General features: G+C 38.5%; 1 protein-coding gene across 6 annotated transcripts in view; it reads right to left on the bottom strand.

Annotated features, from left to right (window-relative positions):
• The window catches only part of LOC105281641 (muscle LIM protein 1), a 20,026-nt gene extending 3,089 nt beyond the window's left edge, over nucleotides 1-16,937 (bottom strand). Inside the window, exons 1-7 of one of the 6 annotated variants that reach the window (XM_011343009.3) lie at nucleotides 16,788-16,937; nucleotides 11,864-11,985; nucleotides 10,330-10,492; nucleotides 5,553-5,679; nucleotides 2,796-2,892; nucleotides 2,360-2,444; nucleotides 85-381 (exon numbers count right to left, since the gene is read on the bottom strand). In XM_011343009.3, the coding sequence (XP_011341311.1) occupies nucleotides 85-381; nucleotides 2,360-2,444; nucleotides 2,796-2,892; nucleotides 5,553-5,679; nucleotides 10,330-10,492; nucleotides 11,864-11,978 (884 nt within the window). In that variant the 5' untranslated portion in view covers nucleotides 11,979-11,985; nucleotides 16,788-16,937. Of the gene's footprint in view, nucleotides 1-84; nucleotides 382-2,359; nucleotides 2,445-2,795; nucleotides 2,893-3,735; nucleotides 3,833-5,552; nucleotides 5,680-8,572; nucleotides 8,713-9,406; nucleotides 10,493-11,863; nucleotides 11,986-13,504; nucleotides 13,664-16,787 lie in introns of those variants that run through there. The other 5 variants (XM_011343011.3, XM_011343010.3, XR_894340.2 and 2 more) reach the window with 5 other exon arrangements.

Genomic DNA, 16,937 nt, shown 5'->3' with positions numbered 1-16,937 from the left:
TCGGTTATGTAAATCGAGTCGCGTATTTATAGCCACGCGCGCGCGTATAGAGTCCTAGATTCGCCTAGATCGAGCTCGACTTACGTGAGTCCGTCGGTTTGGAGGAATCCCGAGCCACATGCGAATCCGTATCCGTGCGGTCCCCACTTCTTCCCGTAGCAGGTCTTGCAGTAGACGTCCCGGTCCGGTCCGTCGCAGGCGATGATTGAGTCGAGGGTCTTGGTGCAGTCATGGCACTTGTAGCACTTCCGGTGCCACTCGCGGCCCTTGGCGAGCACCTGCTCGGCTGCGAAGACCACACCACCACAACGGGGGCAGCCCTTGCCAGGAGGAGCCTTGATTATCGCGGTGTCGATCACGGTGGTACGGGGCGCCGCATCGCTGTGTCGCAAAAGATCACCCGGGTTATCGCGGGTCGTCCTCGCTCGACTGACAAGGCCGATCGTCGAACCGTACAGATTAGGAAAAAGCGATTGTTTTGATTGGCTGATTGTGCCTCGAGTAAACTCGATCAGGCGTTTAAACTTCAAATTATTGAAAGAATGAAAATCGCTTTTCCACGATCTCTACGACTCAATCGCGTAATCACAAAAGAACAGAATCACATGCGAATGATAGGACGATTGGTCATTGGCAATCACTTGGCACAAGGCACACAGAAGAGTTACTGGAGTTTTGCGATTTTCGCGATTTTCGCTAAACATTTGTATATAATATTATAGTATGGTAATCTTGTGATCGAAGGATGCAACGATTTACTCGTAAGAAAATTGTCACTAATAAATATAATATTTTGCAATATCTATGTACAGAATCTAATCAAAATAGGCATAATATAGCGAGTTTAATTCTTATAACAAAAAAATTTAAGATGTTATATTTATATTCCGAGTTTTCTTCTGTAGCCATAGATGCGATTACGAAATTTCCATCTCGTGGAGTGTTTCAAGAGTGTGAATTTTGTACGCCACACACCTGATCTCTTATTTCGTTAAGGGAAAAGATGAGAGGATCAATTTCCACGTGTACCAATATGATATCTAGTTGCAGAGGGAATTAGTGACAGATTCTACATGAATTTTAGGTACGGTGTCGATCGTCATAAATGCATGCACAAGACCGTACAGACCGTTTGGCAACAGGAATGTCGAATGTATGTGGGAGAGTCTCTGGCTACTATGAACGTCCGTGTGAGTACTTCTTAAAACGAGTCTCTGTCTTTGAGCCGTGATCGCCACTGAGAAACCACACTCGATATTCCGATACGGCTCGGCCGATTCGTGATGCCAGGGTGAGTAGTAGCGCAAAGCGTTAAGGCGTCGGTCTATATATATGTATGTATATATATGTATATACTGTATATACACGGACACACACAGGCGCGCGCGTGTACAAAATATCCTGGAGAAGACACACACCAGCAACAATATGCTTGTATTCTTTGAAGAAATCAAGGCCGATTTTTCCTCAGCCAGAGCAAAATCTTAGTGACAATTGTGATTTAAATTATATATCCTTCTGTGTGAACTAAAAGTGAATGTCGCAATGAGAAGATGAAGAGTTTTATTGGCATAAATATAAAAATTATATGTGTATATTTTCGAAATCTAAAAGAATTTGAATAAATATCAAGTTACATAAAAATTAATAAAAATTCTCATTTCTCGTTTTCTCAATTATTAAGATGTAATTAAAGTTAACACTCACCGAGGAACTCACTGGAATTTAAAAAATTTACTATCCAATAAGTCGAAATAGTATCACGTTCTAAAATTTTCATGTTTGAGACATAATTCAACATTGATAATTAATCCTGCACATTTTGTTCTGCTGAATGTTTCTTATTTTAATGGAAAAACTGTCTTGAAACTAGGACACTCAATATTCGTCTGTCACTTAGACATAAAAATAGACAAAAGCAATGCTACACCGAATGTGCAACACTGACACATTCTTGCAATCTCTCAAGTGCCTCAAAATGACAAATTGACTGTTCTCGGTCTCGCAAACGGAAAATAAGCATGAATTCCTCGCTGAGAGAAAATCAGCGACAGATTATTCGAAGATAAAGCGCTATCGTCACTCGTGCATTTCTCTTTTTCCAGGCATTCCGTTCACGCGCACAAAAATGATCATGATGACATAACTAAGGGGACGCGTACCCCTCGTCCTCAACATCGCACTGCAGCCCGATCCATATAATCCCGGCGTGGCCGATACCCCGCGGACCGAATTTCTTCGGATAGCAAGCTGTTAAGCAGACAAGCGCATCATATATAGTGAAAGTGTAGAAGCCGAGGCGGGATTTCTCTTTCTCGCGTATGTGCTTCCCGTCTCAGTCCCAACTCTGAAAACCCACCCATTGGCGTAACAGTCGCTCTGCAGGGCGCCGCCACCCTGGCCGTAGCCATATCCCTTCGGTCCGAACTTCTTTCCGTAGCATACTGTAGACAATATTGATTAAAGGTTTCATGTCGCCCTGCTACGTTCTTTCATAATGATGATGCGACGATGACGTAATAGTACAGGTACGCCGATGCAATCTTATTTAAATTGATGATCTAATGCGAAATGCTGGAATTTTACTCAAAATTTTGATAAGAATGTTCTGCAATATTTCTGAATAATATTTCTAGGCAATCGACTTTTTTCTCAATAGGAATGTTGTTCTCGAGCTTCCGTGTTGAGGATATATTTGCATATTTATTTCAAATTATAATTTAATTATTATTTGTGCAAGTAATTGCGTATCTTGTATGTTACATCTTCGCACGCACGATTGTATCGCGCCTTACCTTTGCAATAGATGTCTTTATCAGGTCCTTCGCAGCAGTTGACAGAATCTAATCGTTTGGAACAGTTGGCACACTTAAAGCATTCCCTGTGCCATTGCTGCACGAAACACAAAGGGATAGGTTAGTCACTGAAAATCCTAAGGGTAGGTGAAGATGCTACTGCTTACAATATTGTTTAATCGTTTATAAGATCGTTCAGGAGCACAGACATTAAAAGCTCCTTGCAGTCCGCCAAGATCTGGTTTAGAATTTCGCGATTGCGACAACAGATAATGTTTACGTCAAATTTTAGCCTTTTAAAATATCGAAGTAATTATATCGCGTTTTCATAAAACTCTCGCAATTATTTGGTGAAAATATTATCATTCTTTATCTTTTTCAAAAAAGTTCTCTGACTTTTAACTTTTCATAATTTTAGTCGTAATATATTGGTAGGCAGATTTTTTTACCAGAGTTTCAATATACTCAAGAGATATTAATACTTTAAATAGTTCCTTTTTATTTTGTTTCATACTAATTATAATTTCTTGTTACAATAGCAATACTAAATTCGCGCAATTATTCATATTTGCGATGTGCAACGACGTGAAATAAACAAATATTCACGCGCCTATACATCACCGGTGATGAGAGAAGAGGTAATGAAATCAATCGAGGATCAATGTCCTGCCTGTGCGACACTTTGCAGCCCTTGTGCGCTCGGGGGCTGTTTCCTGGCGGCGCGGAAAGAGTTCACAAACTGAGTTTAGTGGACAGCAACAAAAAATGAACGTGTCGGAACAAAAGATGAACAGATAAATCAACATGTTCTGGAGATAATGATCGTTCAACGTATCAGAACACAGGGCTGTCAGTGCGGATATCTGTATGGCAAATCGAGAAAGATGTCGAGGACTTGCGGGACCGTGGGAGACTTGTAGATTCTTTAGACGAAAGATACCTCGACAGTATATTTCGCGGTCGGGACCATCGCAATGAAGCGTCGAATCCAGAGTCCGCTGACACATTTTGCACTTGTAGCACAGTTTATGGTAAGCCTAATCACAAGAACGAGGATTGACCAAATCGCCGCTTTACTAGGCTCCGACGAATCATTTATCGGTACTGTCGACGCTGTTCTTGGTGCCACGACAAATCGCCAGATAGATTTTTAAATTTTATTTATGTAACAGTGATCAACGATAACATTTTCAACTTTGGTATATTGCAGATCGCAGAAGAATAATTTTAAAAAATCTTATATCTATCTATCTTGAGAACGCGACGCTAGATGTAATTCCAGAAAAATCTACCATTGCCATTCATGAATGTTTTCGAAAAGAACAGTAGATATTTCAAGAAGCAGCGAATCAAGAACTCGAAGCGCAATCTTCGCGTAAACAGGTCATTTCACGAATTTTGAATGAGTCATGGGCCATGAGGAAGATGGATCACCGCCGCCGTCTTCGCGCGCGGATTACCACCGGGCTAGATTGTCGGCCGGCAATTAGCCCCTATTTCCCTGGTTTCGCGAGTGGCGTGCTCCTTCTGGTAGCGAGCCATTTTATTCGTCGAGTATTGGGCCGGACTAAGATTGGCTGGGCAGTTGTTGGTGCGCCGCCAAAGCTGTTTTCTCTGACGAAACCACCGAGAAAGTTTCTGGGCTAGTGCTAAGGGGAGGCGAGTCCTCCTCCTCCTCTTCTCTCTTCCCCAACCCCTCTTCCATCTTTCCACGCCGCTATTTTTTTCCTCACATTGTTAGGAAATGGAGATTGGATAAGATTACGGGGACGCGCGATGCGGTCCATTACCGCGCGTTCCGCGCCGAATTTAGACGCGCGGCTTTCGTCGCGCGACTCGTCGCCCGCGTTTTGTAATCCGCGGCGCGCATTTTTCGTCGCGGCGCGGTTCCGTCCAGATTTTCCGAAATATGCGTGAGTAAGCGCGTAACAGAGGGGCCGCCGATTGCGTCAATCTGTCTGTCGCCGCGTCAGCGGCTGATTTTATTGCTCCGCGTGCTAAATCGCGCTGCACCCTCGCGTGCCGCCCCCGTCCGTCACGAAATTCGGATTCGAGGCCGGTCCACCCACAGGTACGTCCATCGCATCGCGTATCCAGAATAATAAGGCCGCGACTAGGAATATAACGGCGAGTTATTCTCGACATTCGTCTGCCAATCTAAAATCAGGCATCAAATCAGTCGAGGACTCGAAATAGGAAAGCAGGAATCAGATCCTCGCGCAATTTTGCTTTTCATTTAAAAGTCACGGAAGATTCCGAATTGCCATAGTCTCGAATTTCTAAATCTGGAATAATTGCATTCGTTGAAATTACTGCAGAGAACGTCCAGAAAGTCGCGCATTTTCGCGAATTTTTATAGATAATAGGGTATGTCTAAAATATTGACATAAAATATTAACAATGTCCGCTGAGTTAAATGGTTTAATTCAGAAATAACAGGGATACGTTGACTCCCCTTCAGCCTCATCACGCAAATTATCACGCAAACGAACGATCGGTCGAAGCACCAAGGTGACGCGAGAAAGAAAAACTCATTGTGCATATCACGCTAAATGCAGCTGATATGTATACGATCACGATCCCATCACTAGTAGTCAAAAATTAATAAATATATATAAATAAATATGCGATGATTATATTTGATAGAAATGCGAAATTATTTAATAATTTTTAATCGATTGTTCATCAGTGTGTCTATCCTTACTGCATTTAGCGTTAAACACACGTGACGTGCGGCGGTCTCTTGAACAAACTCACCCTTCCTCGAGCCAACATCTGCTCAGCAGCATACACGTATCCTCCGCAACGAGGACATCCCTCTCCCTCGGGTGCCTTCGCGATGGCCCGCGATTCGAGGACGGCGTTCGAACCCCGTGAAAATTCCCTAAAAATCCATGCATATTAAAATCCAGCAATCATTCAATTTTGTGCGATGCAGCATTACCATGAGGTTCAAGAGAAAAACTCATTCAACATATTATTTTTTGTATTTATATCCAGTGAAATTTTTACGAAGTATCAACTTATAAGAATAATGTTTGTGATTAACGTTTTATCTCTGAGAACCTCACGATTTCATATTCAAATGCGAGGTTGAGCACTGAATAATGGAAGATATCAAATGCACCAGCACATAGATAAAGAAATAATCGTCAAGAAGTGAAATTGATGGTTCATAAGATATTCGGTGATGGTAATTGCCAAATTGAAATATAATTAATTGGAAATTGATACTCAAGCGGATTTAAGTGGAATATTTTAGAAATCAACGGCAATCAAGGAATTTAAATCCAAAAATAAAAATGCATTACACAAATATGTATCATATTATATTATAAGATATATTATAAAAAACAATCAGAAATCAAGAAAAATCAAGAAAAATCTGTAAAGAATTATGTGTGTGTGAAGCTATATACAAAATAAGTTTTTTAAATATATATCAAAGTGTTACACAGAAGATGCTACTGTAAGGAACGAGAATAATTATTAAATAATGATTATTATTATCAAATATTCTCTTGTAATTATTGTAATTATTGACTTAATATACAAGGAATGTCAAGAGCTATATATATGCCAAAATATATTGTACTATGAAAAAATATATATTGTGATGTGTATATACAGTATAAGTACGTAACGCAAAGAAGTAATTAAGATACATATGACGATCAATTTCACCATCTGGACATTACTAATCTACAAAAACAAACAGCACCATCAAGCTCAAAAAACATCGCACTCCGACGTACAGAATCAGCATTTTTCGAATGTCGGATACAATTGTGCAAGAAGGAACCAGTCTTAAAACGATATTTTAGCAGTTAGAGTATAAAAAGATATTTAAAATTAAAATTTATGTTAGTATCATTATATCATAAGTAATCAGAGATTTGATTAATGTCAATGTGGAAATATTTAGTTATTACCATTTGGAAATAGATAAAAATATCATTAATTGATAGCAATATTGTAAATTGCTCGTTTATATTATTATATCCATATATACAAAAAATTTCTCTAAAAAAGATCAATTTTTTTAATTTATTCACACCTTCTAGATTTAACAGAGAAATCTCGTGTGACATTAATAGCGCTTCGTTTCCTTACTTTCGTTGACTGTTATCAATTCCTTCTTGCACAAATGTCCGGCTTTCGTTCGGGATATCGGAGGAACCTCCGTCAGACGTGAGGAGGGGTCGAGAGATCACATAAACGTGGATACATCAAATAATACCGCGGGTTAGCAAGTGTTAGGCGTGTGTTAGTCAACGTGTTAGCGTAACTTTTCCCCTTTGCAACCACGGCACGTGGCTTCCGCCGAGCCCCGAGAGAGGAGAGCCGAGAAGCAAATCGTACGTAATACGGTACAGTCGTACCAGCGAAAAGTATGCAACAAAAAAGAAAGAGAGAGAAAGATAGGAAAAGATAGACGGAAAAAAAGAAAAAGAGAGAGACACCGGAAAGGACGGGAGGGAGCAGAGAGACATGTGTGTGTGTGTAGAGCGAGAGAGAGAGAGAGAGAGAGAGGAGTGCCGCAGTGTGGAGAGCCCGTGCGTGAGCACGCACACATCTGTACCGTGAGGTGAAATATCATCGACACACTGAGGTGACACTGATTGTGCTGTCTTCCTCTTGGCATGACAATTGCGCCGCTGAGATGGGTTTTATATTACGGCATAGTGATGTATGTACATAGTGGAGCACGTGAGCGGTGCGGATGCACATGCACTTATCACGATTGGTTGCTGGATTCGTCCTGACGGTCCAGAACGATCCGCGTAAAAGCGGGTACATGGATACAGCTTGATTTTGTTAACTCAAAACTCGATGAAAAAAAAAAGAAAGAAGAATACACATGTCAAAGAAGTCTTGAATGTGGCAAAGTGGCTGAGGTAGAGTTGAATCTCTCGAAGGGTGCGTTAGGTAATACGCAGGATATTTCAGGTGGTCCACACGTCTTTCATTCACGGACTCTTTGATCAGCTTGCAATCTCCTTAACACTTAACTAATTATTCGGACCTATTGTTAAGACATTCTGTTAATTTTCATTGGAAGCAATGAAAACTTGATTCATGAACATTTGGATTCTTAAAATAACTCGAAATTTTTATTAGATAAAATTATATTAAATAATAAGTCTACAACTGTTTAATGAAACTGTATGTAAAAATGTACAGAAAATCTGAGATATCCCATATTTAAAGGGAGGGAGACAGAAAGAGGGAGAGAGAAAGAGAAGGAAAGAGAGAGCATGACAAGTGCATCTGCATCAGACTGTGAACGCGTTGCGGTCTACGAAGCTAAGTAGCCAACAAGTGTCATCTCAATGGCGTCAATGGCGTTGTCATAGTTGCTTCACAACATTGTCGTTGTCTCTGAGCTGAGAGAGAAGAGTGTTGATCGCCGTTACCTCGTTGTATTGACGTATTACACGAAATACACTAACACGCACGCGGGCACGCACGCACGTACACGCACGTACACGCACGCACGCGCCAGCACCCACGCAATAGTTAAGGTGTTAGCGAGATTATAGAATTAGAAGAGGTGCGAGGTGCGAGAGAGGCCATGCAGGAGGAGCTATGTGTGTATATAAGCTACAAAAAAGAAAAAGAAGCTGTTTCGTCACGCGAAAAAGATAAAAAAGGAGAGATAGCGAGAGAAAGAGAGAAAAAGAGACAGTGAGTAGCGAGATAGAGATAGAGATAGATAGATAGATAGAGAGAGAGAGAGAGAGAGAGACAGAGGCGCAATTTGACTCGATGCTCACCATTTTTGTACTCAGTATTTTCTCTTTATCACGCAGCTCGTACTATGTGATAAAGTGACAACGGTATATTGTTCAATGGTTGCCTCCGGTTGGCTCGTGCTCGGCGGGGCTGGCGGGGGCGGGGTGTGTCGTGTGTTTCTTTTCTCGTATATTTCGTATCTTTCTCTTATTTGTGCGTTTTCTCGATTCTTTTTCTGTTTTTTTTCTCGTTTTCGATTTTGTTTTTTCGTTTTTGCACGCTTCGCTCCCTTTCTCGGCAAAAGGGCCTGAAGAGAGAGGGTCGAAGGGCCGAGGATGCGGATATCATACGTAAAAGGCTCGACGTCACAGACAGCAAAGGTGCAACGTGCAACGACGGTGCACCCTTCAATGATGCACGCTCTACCTTCGTGAATGCACAAAAATAGAGTCGCGGTCGGTCAGCTTCAGTCAAAGTCACAGTCGCGGGTCCAAGATGGTATAATTTCAGAATTTGAACTCGGATCAATGCTACGAACACGTATGTGGATGCAAAGACGATCCTCATACTCGCGATAACGGAACCGCAATGACTGGATCAAAGCATGTTGCTCGTGTCCGCAATGTTAAAATTGTAGTTTTACTGAATTTATACCAGCTTTAATACACACATTCGCGGAAATAAAAGTAAAACTTTGCTCTTATTAATTCGCGGCGACGACAAGTCTGCGACTTTGATCGAGGCCGACTCGGCGATTCTGCGTCTTTCGAAGGATACGCTCGTTATGCACGTCATATACGTACATCGAGATCTATCTACACACTGAAAGATAAGAGGAAAACGTGTGTTATATATTCGTTAATGAAAAACACCGCTTTTTGTTTCCAGTTTTATCTTTCCCTTTTTTCCATTTTTAATGGCACTTATTACAGATGGTACAAATGATCCTACAAACTAGCACATATATTCGCATAGAAGAAACAGAAACACAAAAGAAGAAAAAAGAAAAGAAAAGGGAGAGAGAGCAATTCTTCGGTTGATCAGACGCGAACGACACCGGCCGATCGCGCTAGGAGAGGTGGATCGGGGTTGGACAGGAAGGAAAAAGAAGGGGATCGTTGAACGTGGACTTGACTAGATCGAGAGAGAACGCCGTCATTCACGGTGCACGATGCACGAGGTAAGAACAGGTGGAGACAGGCCTCTCGAAGCGGACGAAGAGACGAGGGTAACATGCTCGTCTACGCTACGGTGACGATAGACTCTAAAGGTGAGAACGGAGCAGTCTGATCCCAAGGAAAGAACCATCTAGATTCAACTATCGGGACACAAAGGACCGTCTAGATCTAACTGGCGAGGGAGAGAAACGAGAACCACAGGATGGACGACACTCTCCCTTCGTCATACTTCGGAAATCCAGATAGTGGGAGCGGGAGAGAGGAAAACACGTTGGGGAGGGTCGCGGTTCACTGTGTCGGACACCCTGTACACGTGGTACACGTGCTCTCCGGCTTCCTGGTTCAGTCTGCACGAGCAGCGGCTTCTTCCTGGAGTTGTTGAAGGCGCGATTGACCAAGAGGAGTATCATGCTGATGGATCACGAGCGTTCAACGACGGTTGGTGGTCGTTCATGGTGTTCAGTTTCGTGCACATGGAGGGTGTTCACGCAGCGGGCTGGGAGACAACAGATGCGGAGGACACTATCCGAGATTCAGGACCGCGTTCGGGTACGCTACTTAGGAGTGAAGGGAAAAGAGGGCGGCGAGAAGGGGATTACGCGGACGACAGATGCACTCACTCCTTCGCTTGAAGGTGCTCGCCTTGGTCCATGGACAGACAGCCAGCTCCGCCACCGAAACCGTAGCCCTTAGGGCCGAACTTGCGGCCGTGGCAGACTTTGCAGTACAGCTCGCCCTCGTGCTCGGAGCAGTTTGTTGAGTCGAGCAGCTTGCCGCAAAGACCTGCAACACACGGTCGTTGCCCGTCGTTGCAGATTACGGCGCTTCCTGGGTGGGAGCACTTGAGTGCCGAGGCGCGATATAAAGTAGTTGCTGTACTACGAACTGTACTTGAGACATATACTTGGGGAATGGAACGTGTTCAGCTGACTGAATTGAAATTAAAAACTTACTTGCTTTTTTATTTTCATCATGATCATACGAAACTTGCAAATTTGTTGCTACTTGAAGAAGACAGAAGAAACGGGAGTCTGGCTCTAATTCAGCAATTTTCTAAGTATATGTCTCAAATGGACATATTTTCTGATTTCACTCAAACTAGTTGTCATTGTGCTTTATTGTGGCAGAAAAGAGTAGAACATCAATTGCTCTAATTATATCGCAATATTAAGAAGCAGTTATAAATTGTACATAGTATAGAAAAAATAATATAATCTATTTCTAATAGTATATATTATATATATTTTTATGCAAACAGAAATATATATATTTTATTACTGCATAAAATGCTCAAAGATGAATTGTTATTGCAATACTATTAAGTATCGCAAAATACTTTTATTTAATTACAACTCGTTTGTCCGAATATAACGCCATTTTAGAAATAGACACTGTGTAGGCATTGTGTCTTTCCAAGATGCAGTGCGCGCAACACTGAAGTCGCTGTAAATTATTTACGTCGGTCATTGCACCCGGAATCGTTACTGCAGAGTCATTAATTGATTTTTGGCCGACATGCAGGCCCGATTATAGTCGCGACAGATATTATCCGTGCATGAAATTTATTTTAAGCTGACCTAAGAATAGGATAACGCCTTCTCCGTAAATATTTTATTGAAAATATGACCATGCGCGTTCTTATAGAATATATTCCATATAGAAAAGCACGTTACGAAATTTACGAAATCAATTTCAAGTGATTTGTTATGGTTAAATATATAGCTTCTTCAAATTTTTAGATTAATCTTTCTTTTCTAATCACAATATATACTTGCACAATTATGCCACAGTTGCATGTATTGCAATGAAAATATTAATGCTCTATATTTAATAAACTTTTTATATTAGAAATTGCAATTTAAATGCCATGTTCTTTAGAGAAAATAAAATTATAGCAAAGTGCAAAACTACTACTACAAACTATGAATAAATAAAGTTTCAATAATAGCTAAAAGATAGAAAAGCAAAGAGATTATTTTTTGATATCTTTCTCTTCTTTTCTACTTTTCTATTTATATTACTAAATAATATTAATCGATTTTTATCTTGATGTATATCTTAAGACATTAATTTATTTGACACTATTATAAAAACGTCTGTCTACGTTCTCTCCACTTTTAAATCGTAAAATCGTAAAATTATATGTTTACTCACCGCACTTGAAGCACATTTTGTGCCATTTCAGTCCACCGGCAACCCGCTCTTCTGCAGCATAAACGGACTTGCCACATTTAGGGCATTTTGGATGTTCTACGGGCTTGAAAGGCATTTTTATACTGCAACAAAAATAGAAACTCCGTTATTGCTAAACTCTTTACTACAATTATATTAATTATTCGTCACGAAATCACGCTTTATTAGCCTAAGAAACTATTTATTTGCATATTGGAAGAAAATTTCGTTTTTTTAAACAAAAAGCGTTAAATGGCGAAAAGACGTGCATTTTTTTCAAGAAGAAGTGCATTGTTTCGAAATCCACGATCGAGAGCGGGAGCGAATCAAGATGAACAGTTTTATTAATATCAAGGGGAATCATCGGTACGGTAACCCACCTCGGTTACCTAACCGGCCGCTTACGAGGACGTAAACAATCCGCGTTTCCGTCTGACTCGTCGGCAACCGGTTCTATTTCTGTGGCCAGCTTAAAGCGCACGATTGAGCAAGTGGAAGATTGGAAGCGTAGAAAGAGAGCAGAAAAAGAGAGAGAGAGAAATATACCGCATGTCGTACTATTTGCAAATGTCGAACAGATTTACGATGGCGAACAAGTACAAAGGGGACACATATTTCTCACTCTTTTACATACGAAACATCTCGATAATAATTCATGTAGCTTCGCTTTTACATAGACAGTTTTCTTGAATTTTATGGATACTTAGAAATTATAAATTATTTTTTTAAACACTGATATTAAAAATTGATAAATTAAATGCTTAGAAATTAGAAAAATTATTATAAATGGAAATGTGAATTCATGATTATTCAAAATAGGTGTTTACGTTCGCCATTATCGTAGAAGAAGTAAACAGCAATCGGCGCGTTTGCTGCAACGAAGAGAGATGGTAATGTGTGGTACTTGGCACAAGCTAGTTAATAGTGTACGAAGTAGCGCGCTTGACAATGTTAGTAGTTTATTATAAATCCGCGGCAAAATGTTGTTTTAATAGTATACCAGATAATAATAATATAAGCAAAGATAATATTATAATATGTAATTGAATATTCATAATTATATTCCATAAAGTTGAAGTATGGTAAAAATAAAGAAGCCAAATTATACTTGGACAAATTATTGTAACCGCTAAACGCGATCGGATGCAATATTATTACAATAGTTTTAATAACAATAAATCATATGCATCCAATATGTCATATGTATCCATGTAACCAATATGGCATAATTTTAAAGATCTGTTTTCCTATTTTTGTGCAGTATTATAGCATTATTATATATATTATATTTCTCATCATTGTTATCTTTGATATATAAATTAATTTTTAATTCAGTTTTTTAATAATATATTATTTTAATAATTTTGTATGATAATAATGAATGTGATATAATAAAAGAATATTTAATCCGATTTTTATTAAATTTACAGAAATAATATGAAAATATGCGTTTAATAAAAAGTATTGGTGGCCACTTTATTATTAAAAAAATACTAGTTATTATAATAGTAATATAAATAAAAATCCATTATTATCGCGTCACCAACTTTTTGATCAACATTTAGCAATCCTAATTCCCATTAAATCCCATCCAATTTCTATCAAATCATATCCAATTCTTACTAAATGTGTCCATTAACAAGTTGATTACAATTTACACGTTCTTTACACCAGAGTTTACCCCGATTAACAACACTTTCCGGCTGCAGAAATACGTTCCGGTACCACTGACAGCGAGTAGCAGCGGCGATAATAGCGACGGCACCGGCAGTGGTAACGGACGGCACGCACGGGACGACAGGAGAAAGAGAGCGAGCAGGCGAATCTATATCCGTGCAGACGCGTGCAGGCGAGTCTGCGAGGCCGTATTAGGGAAGGCACTAGGTTCTCCACGGTGGTAGTCTCTTCGTTACCCCTACCGTTCAATCGCCCGCATATTCGTGGACGTATGGAATGCGCGGTAACCCAAGTCGCGTGTCCTGAACCCTTTACACATCCTCCATGTAGCATTCTCGTGTTACACGCACGCACGCACGCGCAAAAAGAATTAAAAATAAAAACCCATTTAAACGCGAATTCTTTCTTTTACTTTCAGATTTATGTAAAACATAATTTTGCACGTGTTAATTTTTGTACGATATGTAAGAAATCCTTTTTAATAGAGATATCTCGTTAGCAATGTTAATGTTCTTTTCGTTCCACTATGTTAACAAAGTTTACAAACATTATTTCAAGATATTTCATACGTTACAATATTATATTAAATGTAATATTTGTGTTATAGAAAGAAAGAGAGGAAAAATCTCAAAGTTTTAAAATTATCTTTAAAAAAAGATTACTTTTATTATTATATTTTATACGATTTATGATATATATTTTATTTATTATTATTATAAAAGTATGAATAAATAAATTATATTTTCAATTTTATTTAAAAACAGCAAATTAGCGCATTGGAGTGTAGAAAATGAGTCATAAGAACATACGCAATATGCCGGCAAAAGTTATAATTAAAATGCAAGAACAATAATGATATGAAATGGCCAAGAATGAGCAACTGTCGTATGCGATGTGGTAAGTGTTGGCACTAATAGCCGTGTGAATCATCTCGATCTGGCAATTATCGGGAATGTCAATTTTACAAAACACACTTGAACTGACCTTCTCTAATATCTTTAAATGTTCAAAAATAATATTATGTCATATTTCAAGATAATTTTTTAAATCATATTCAGATAGCATAAGCAAATACAAATCGCGTGTAAATGCTAAAACCCTGAAATTAAGTCATATTATAAAAAATATTAATACCTATTGCCTGATAATTCGTACAACGTATAATGAAATACTTTATATATATGTAATACGATATCTTATGTTGTACTATGAGTCAAAGAAAGGAATTGAAATATTGTGACGATCTGCGTATGGCATCGGGTATTGACCCGATAGATAATATTTAAATTATTTCTTAAAATTATTGAAGAACTGAAGCTTCTTCATTTCTAATAGATTAACGAGATTTCTAATACCATAGATATCATTCTTATTGCATTTACTACATAAATATTTAAGCAACTGTCTCTTAATATATTCGTTTGAAAATCCAAGCTCTGATGCGAATTCGCATTTTGCAATTAGCCATCGTTCTTACTTATAAGTAATATTATAACGATCTTACGGAATAAGCATCTAGAGGATTATTCGATTAATTATATTCGTTTAAAATGTAGTAATGATATTTAGTTCGTTGAATTTATCCGATAACTTGGTTCGATTAGCACCGCCAGTCCAAGAGAGATTCAGTTTCAGTAACTAATAATAGCGAGGAAAAATGCAAGCGTATTTTTAAAATTAACGAGGTTGGTAACGCATGATAATAAAAACTTTTATGGCAGTACTTTTAAGGCCAGTTTATCAATTTTATTTTACATTTACATTTACGTTTATGAGATTTGTTTAAACATTCTGAAATATTATGTGCGAGTTCACACATTATTTCAACTTATTATTTCTAACTTAGAAAGTTTACTAAATAACTGTTTTATTTTATTTATCTTTAATTAATGTTCTTTTCTGAATATAAAATGATTAAGAATATTAAATCAATCCGAGATAATTTAAATTTGAATTAAACAAAATCCATTTGTTACGGAGTGAAGATTAATATTGTAATTGTAATTAATTATAAGTTTAAGTACAATCTTCAATTCTCGTACATGAAATTTGATATCTCTCTATCTTTTTTGTATTTCTCAGTTCTCACTAACATTTATACTCAATCGCACAAGCATAATTTAGCTCTCGACTCATCAATCTTATTAATATATCTGCACGAATTTCTAATTATAATGTAGAATCCCTATGTTCAGTGATCGCGACTCTATTTTAATATCTATGCACGAGATTAGATCTTAAGGATATTAGATCTTCCATCATACCATATCCATCCGAGACAGTACAGAGACGTCCTTTACTTTGTCCATCTATACGGTCGACCACGCCAATTAACGCTAACTTCTGTTAACTAAGTCATACTTCTCCTCGTCTGCATTATTAACTACAATTACGATTACTCAGAGACATCTCATTCCAATTCGAAGTTGATTTATTTTCAAAGCCTTTTATAATATATAATAAATGTATATAAAGATAAAAAGATAAAAATAAAGCGAGAATCCTTAAATAAAAGACAATTCCATTATGCGTATTATCGTATTAGTGTGAACCCAAAGTATTCTTTCTTACAAAATTATTTTCTTTCATAAGTTATAAAAAATTTTAAACCAATTTAAGGGGAGTTACTTTATAATCTATGTTTTTTTGTGATAAGAATAGTAATAATTAATAATAATTTATTAATTTCGGCAAAATTTTATGAGCTATTGCAGCTAGCAAATTTCTAGCAATTCGAGTTATGCTGCAAGTATTGTCACACTTGTTCGCAAACTCGTCCTCAAAAGTATTATTAATTTTCCATCAGTTATTTCACAAGAGAATTCAAGAGATTTTTCTACAGATAATTTCGAAAATAATTGGCAATGTGATCCAAGTTATCGTTTATCCAAGTAATTGAGCGCACGTGCGTCTAAGAGCGACCTTTGGTGAATTCTCTCTTTTCACGGCACTATACAAATCTCAACTTACTTCACGAAGAAAAGAAACGAGAAGAGAGGCAGACGGACACGAGAAAAACATACAAATCACGAGACCGAGATAAGTCACCCTGGCAATGCATTCTACGTGCACTTCTTCGATAACGCTACAAAATGGCGATGTTTGCGTATCGGTATCAGTCGGCGCGGCTAAGAGTATTGTCATCGGGATGTGCGATAGCGGTAGCAGCGGTAGTAGTAGTAGTAGTAGTATACGTATCCGCCACACTGTTCTGTATCTGGGTACTCACCACTAATCGATCGCAGTCGCGCAAGAAACAGAAAGAGAAGGAGAGAAAAAAGAAAGAGAGAGAGAGAGAAAATTCGAATAAGTGGATTTACAAAACACCGAACACTCTACACCGCACTAATACTGGATTCGAATGACTGTGCTCGCGTCG

Source organism: Ooceraea biroi, chromosome 2, assembly GCF_003672135.1.
Source record: "Ooceraea biroi isolate clonal line C1 chromosome 2, Obir_v5.4, whole genome shotgun sequence".
Lineage (NCBI taxonomy): Eukaryota > Metazoa > Arthropoda > Insecta > Hymenoptera > Formicidae > Ooceraea > Ooceraea biroi.
This window is presented reverse-complemented; position numbering and strand designations above follow the sequence as displayed.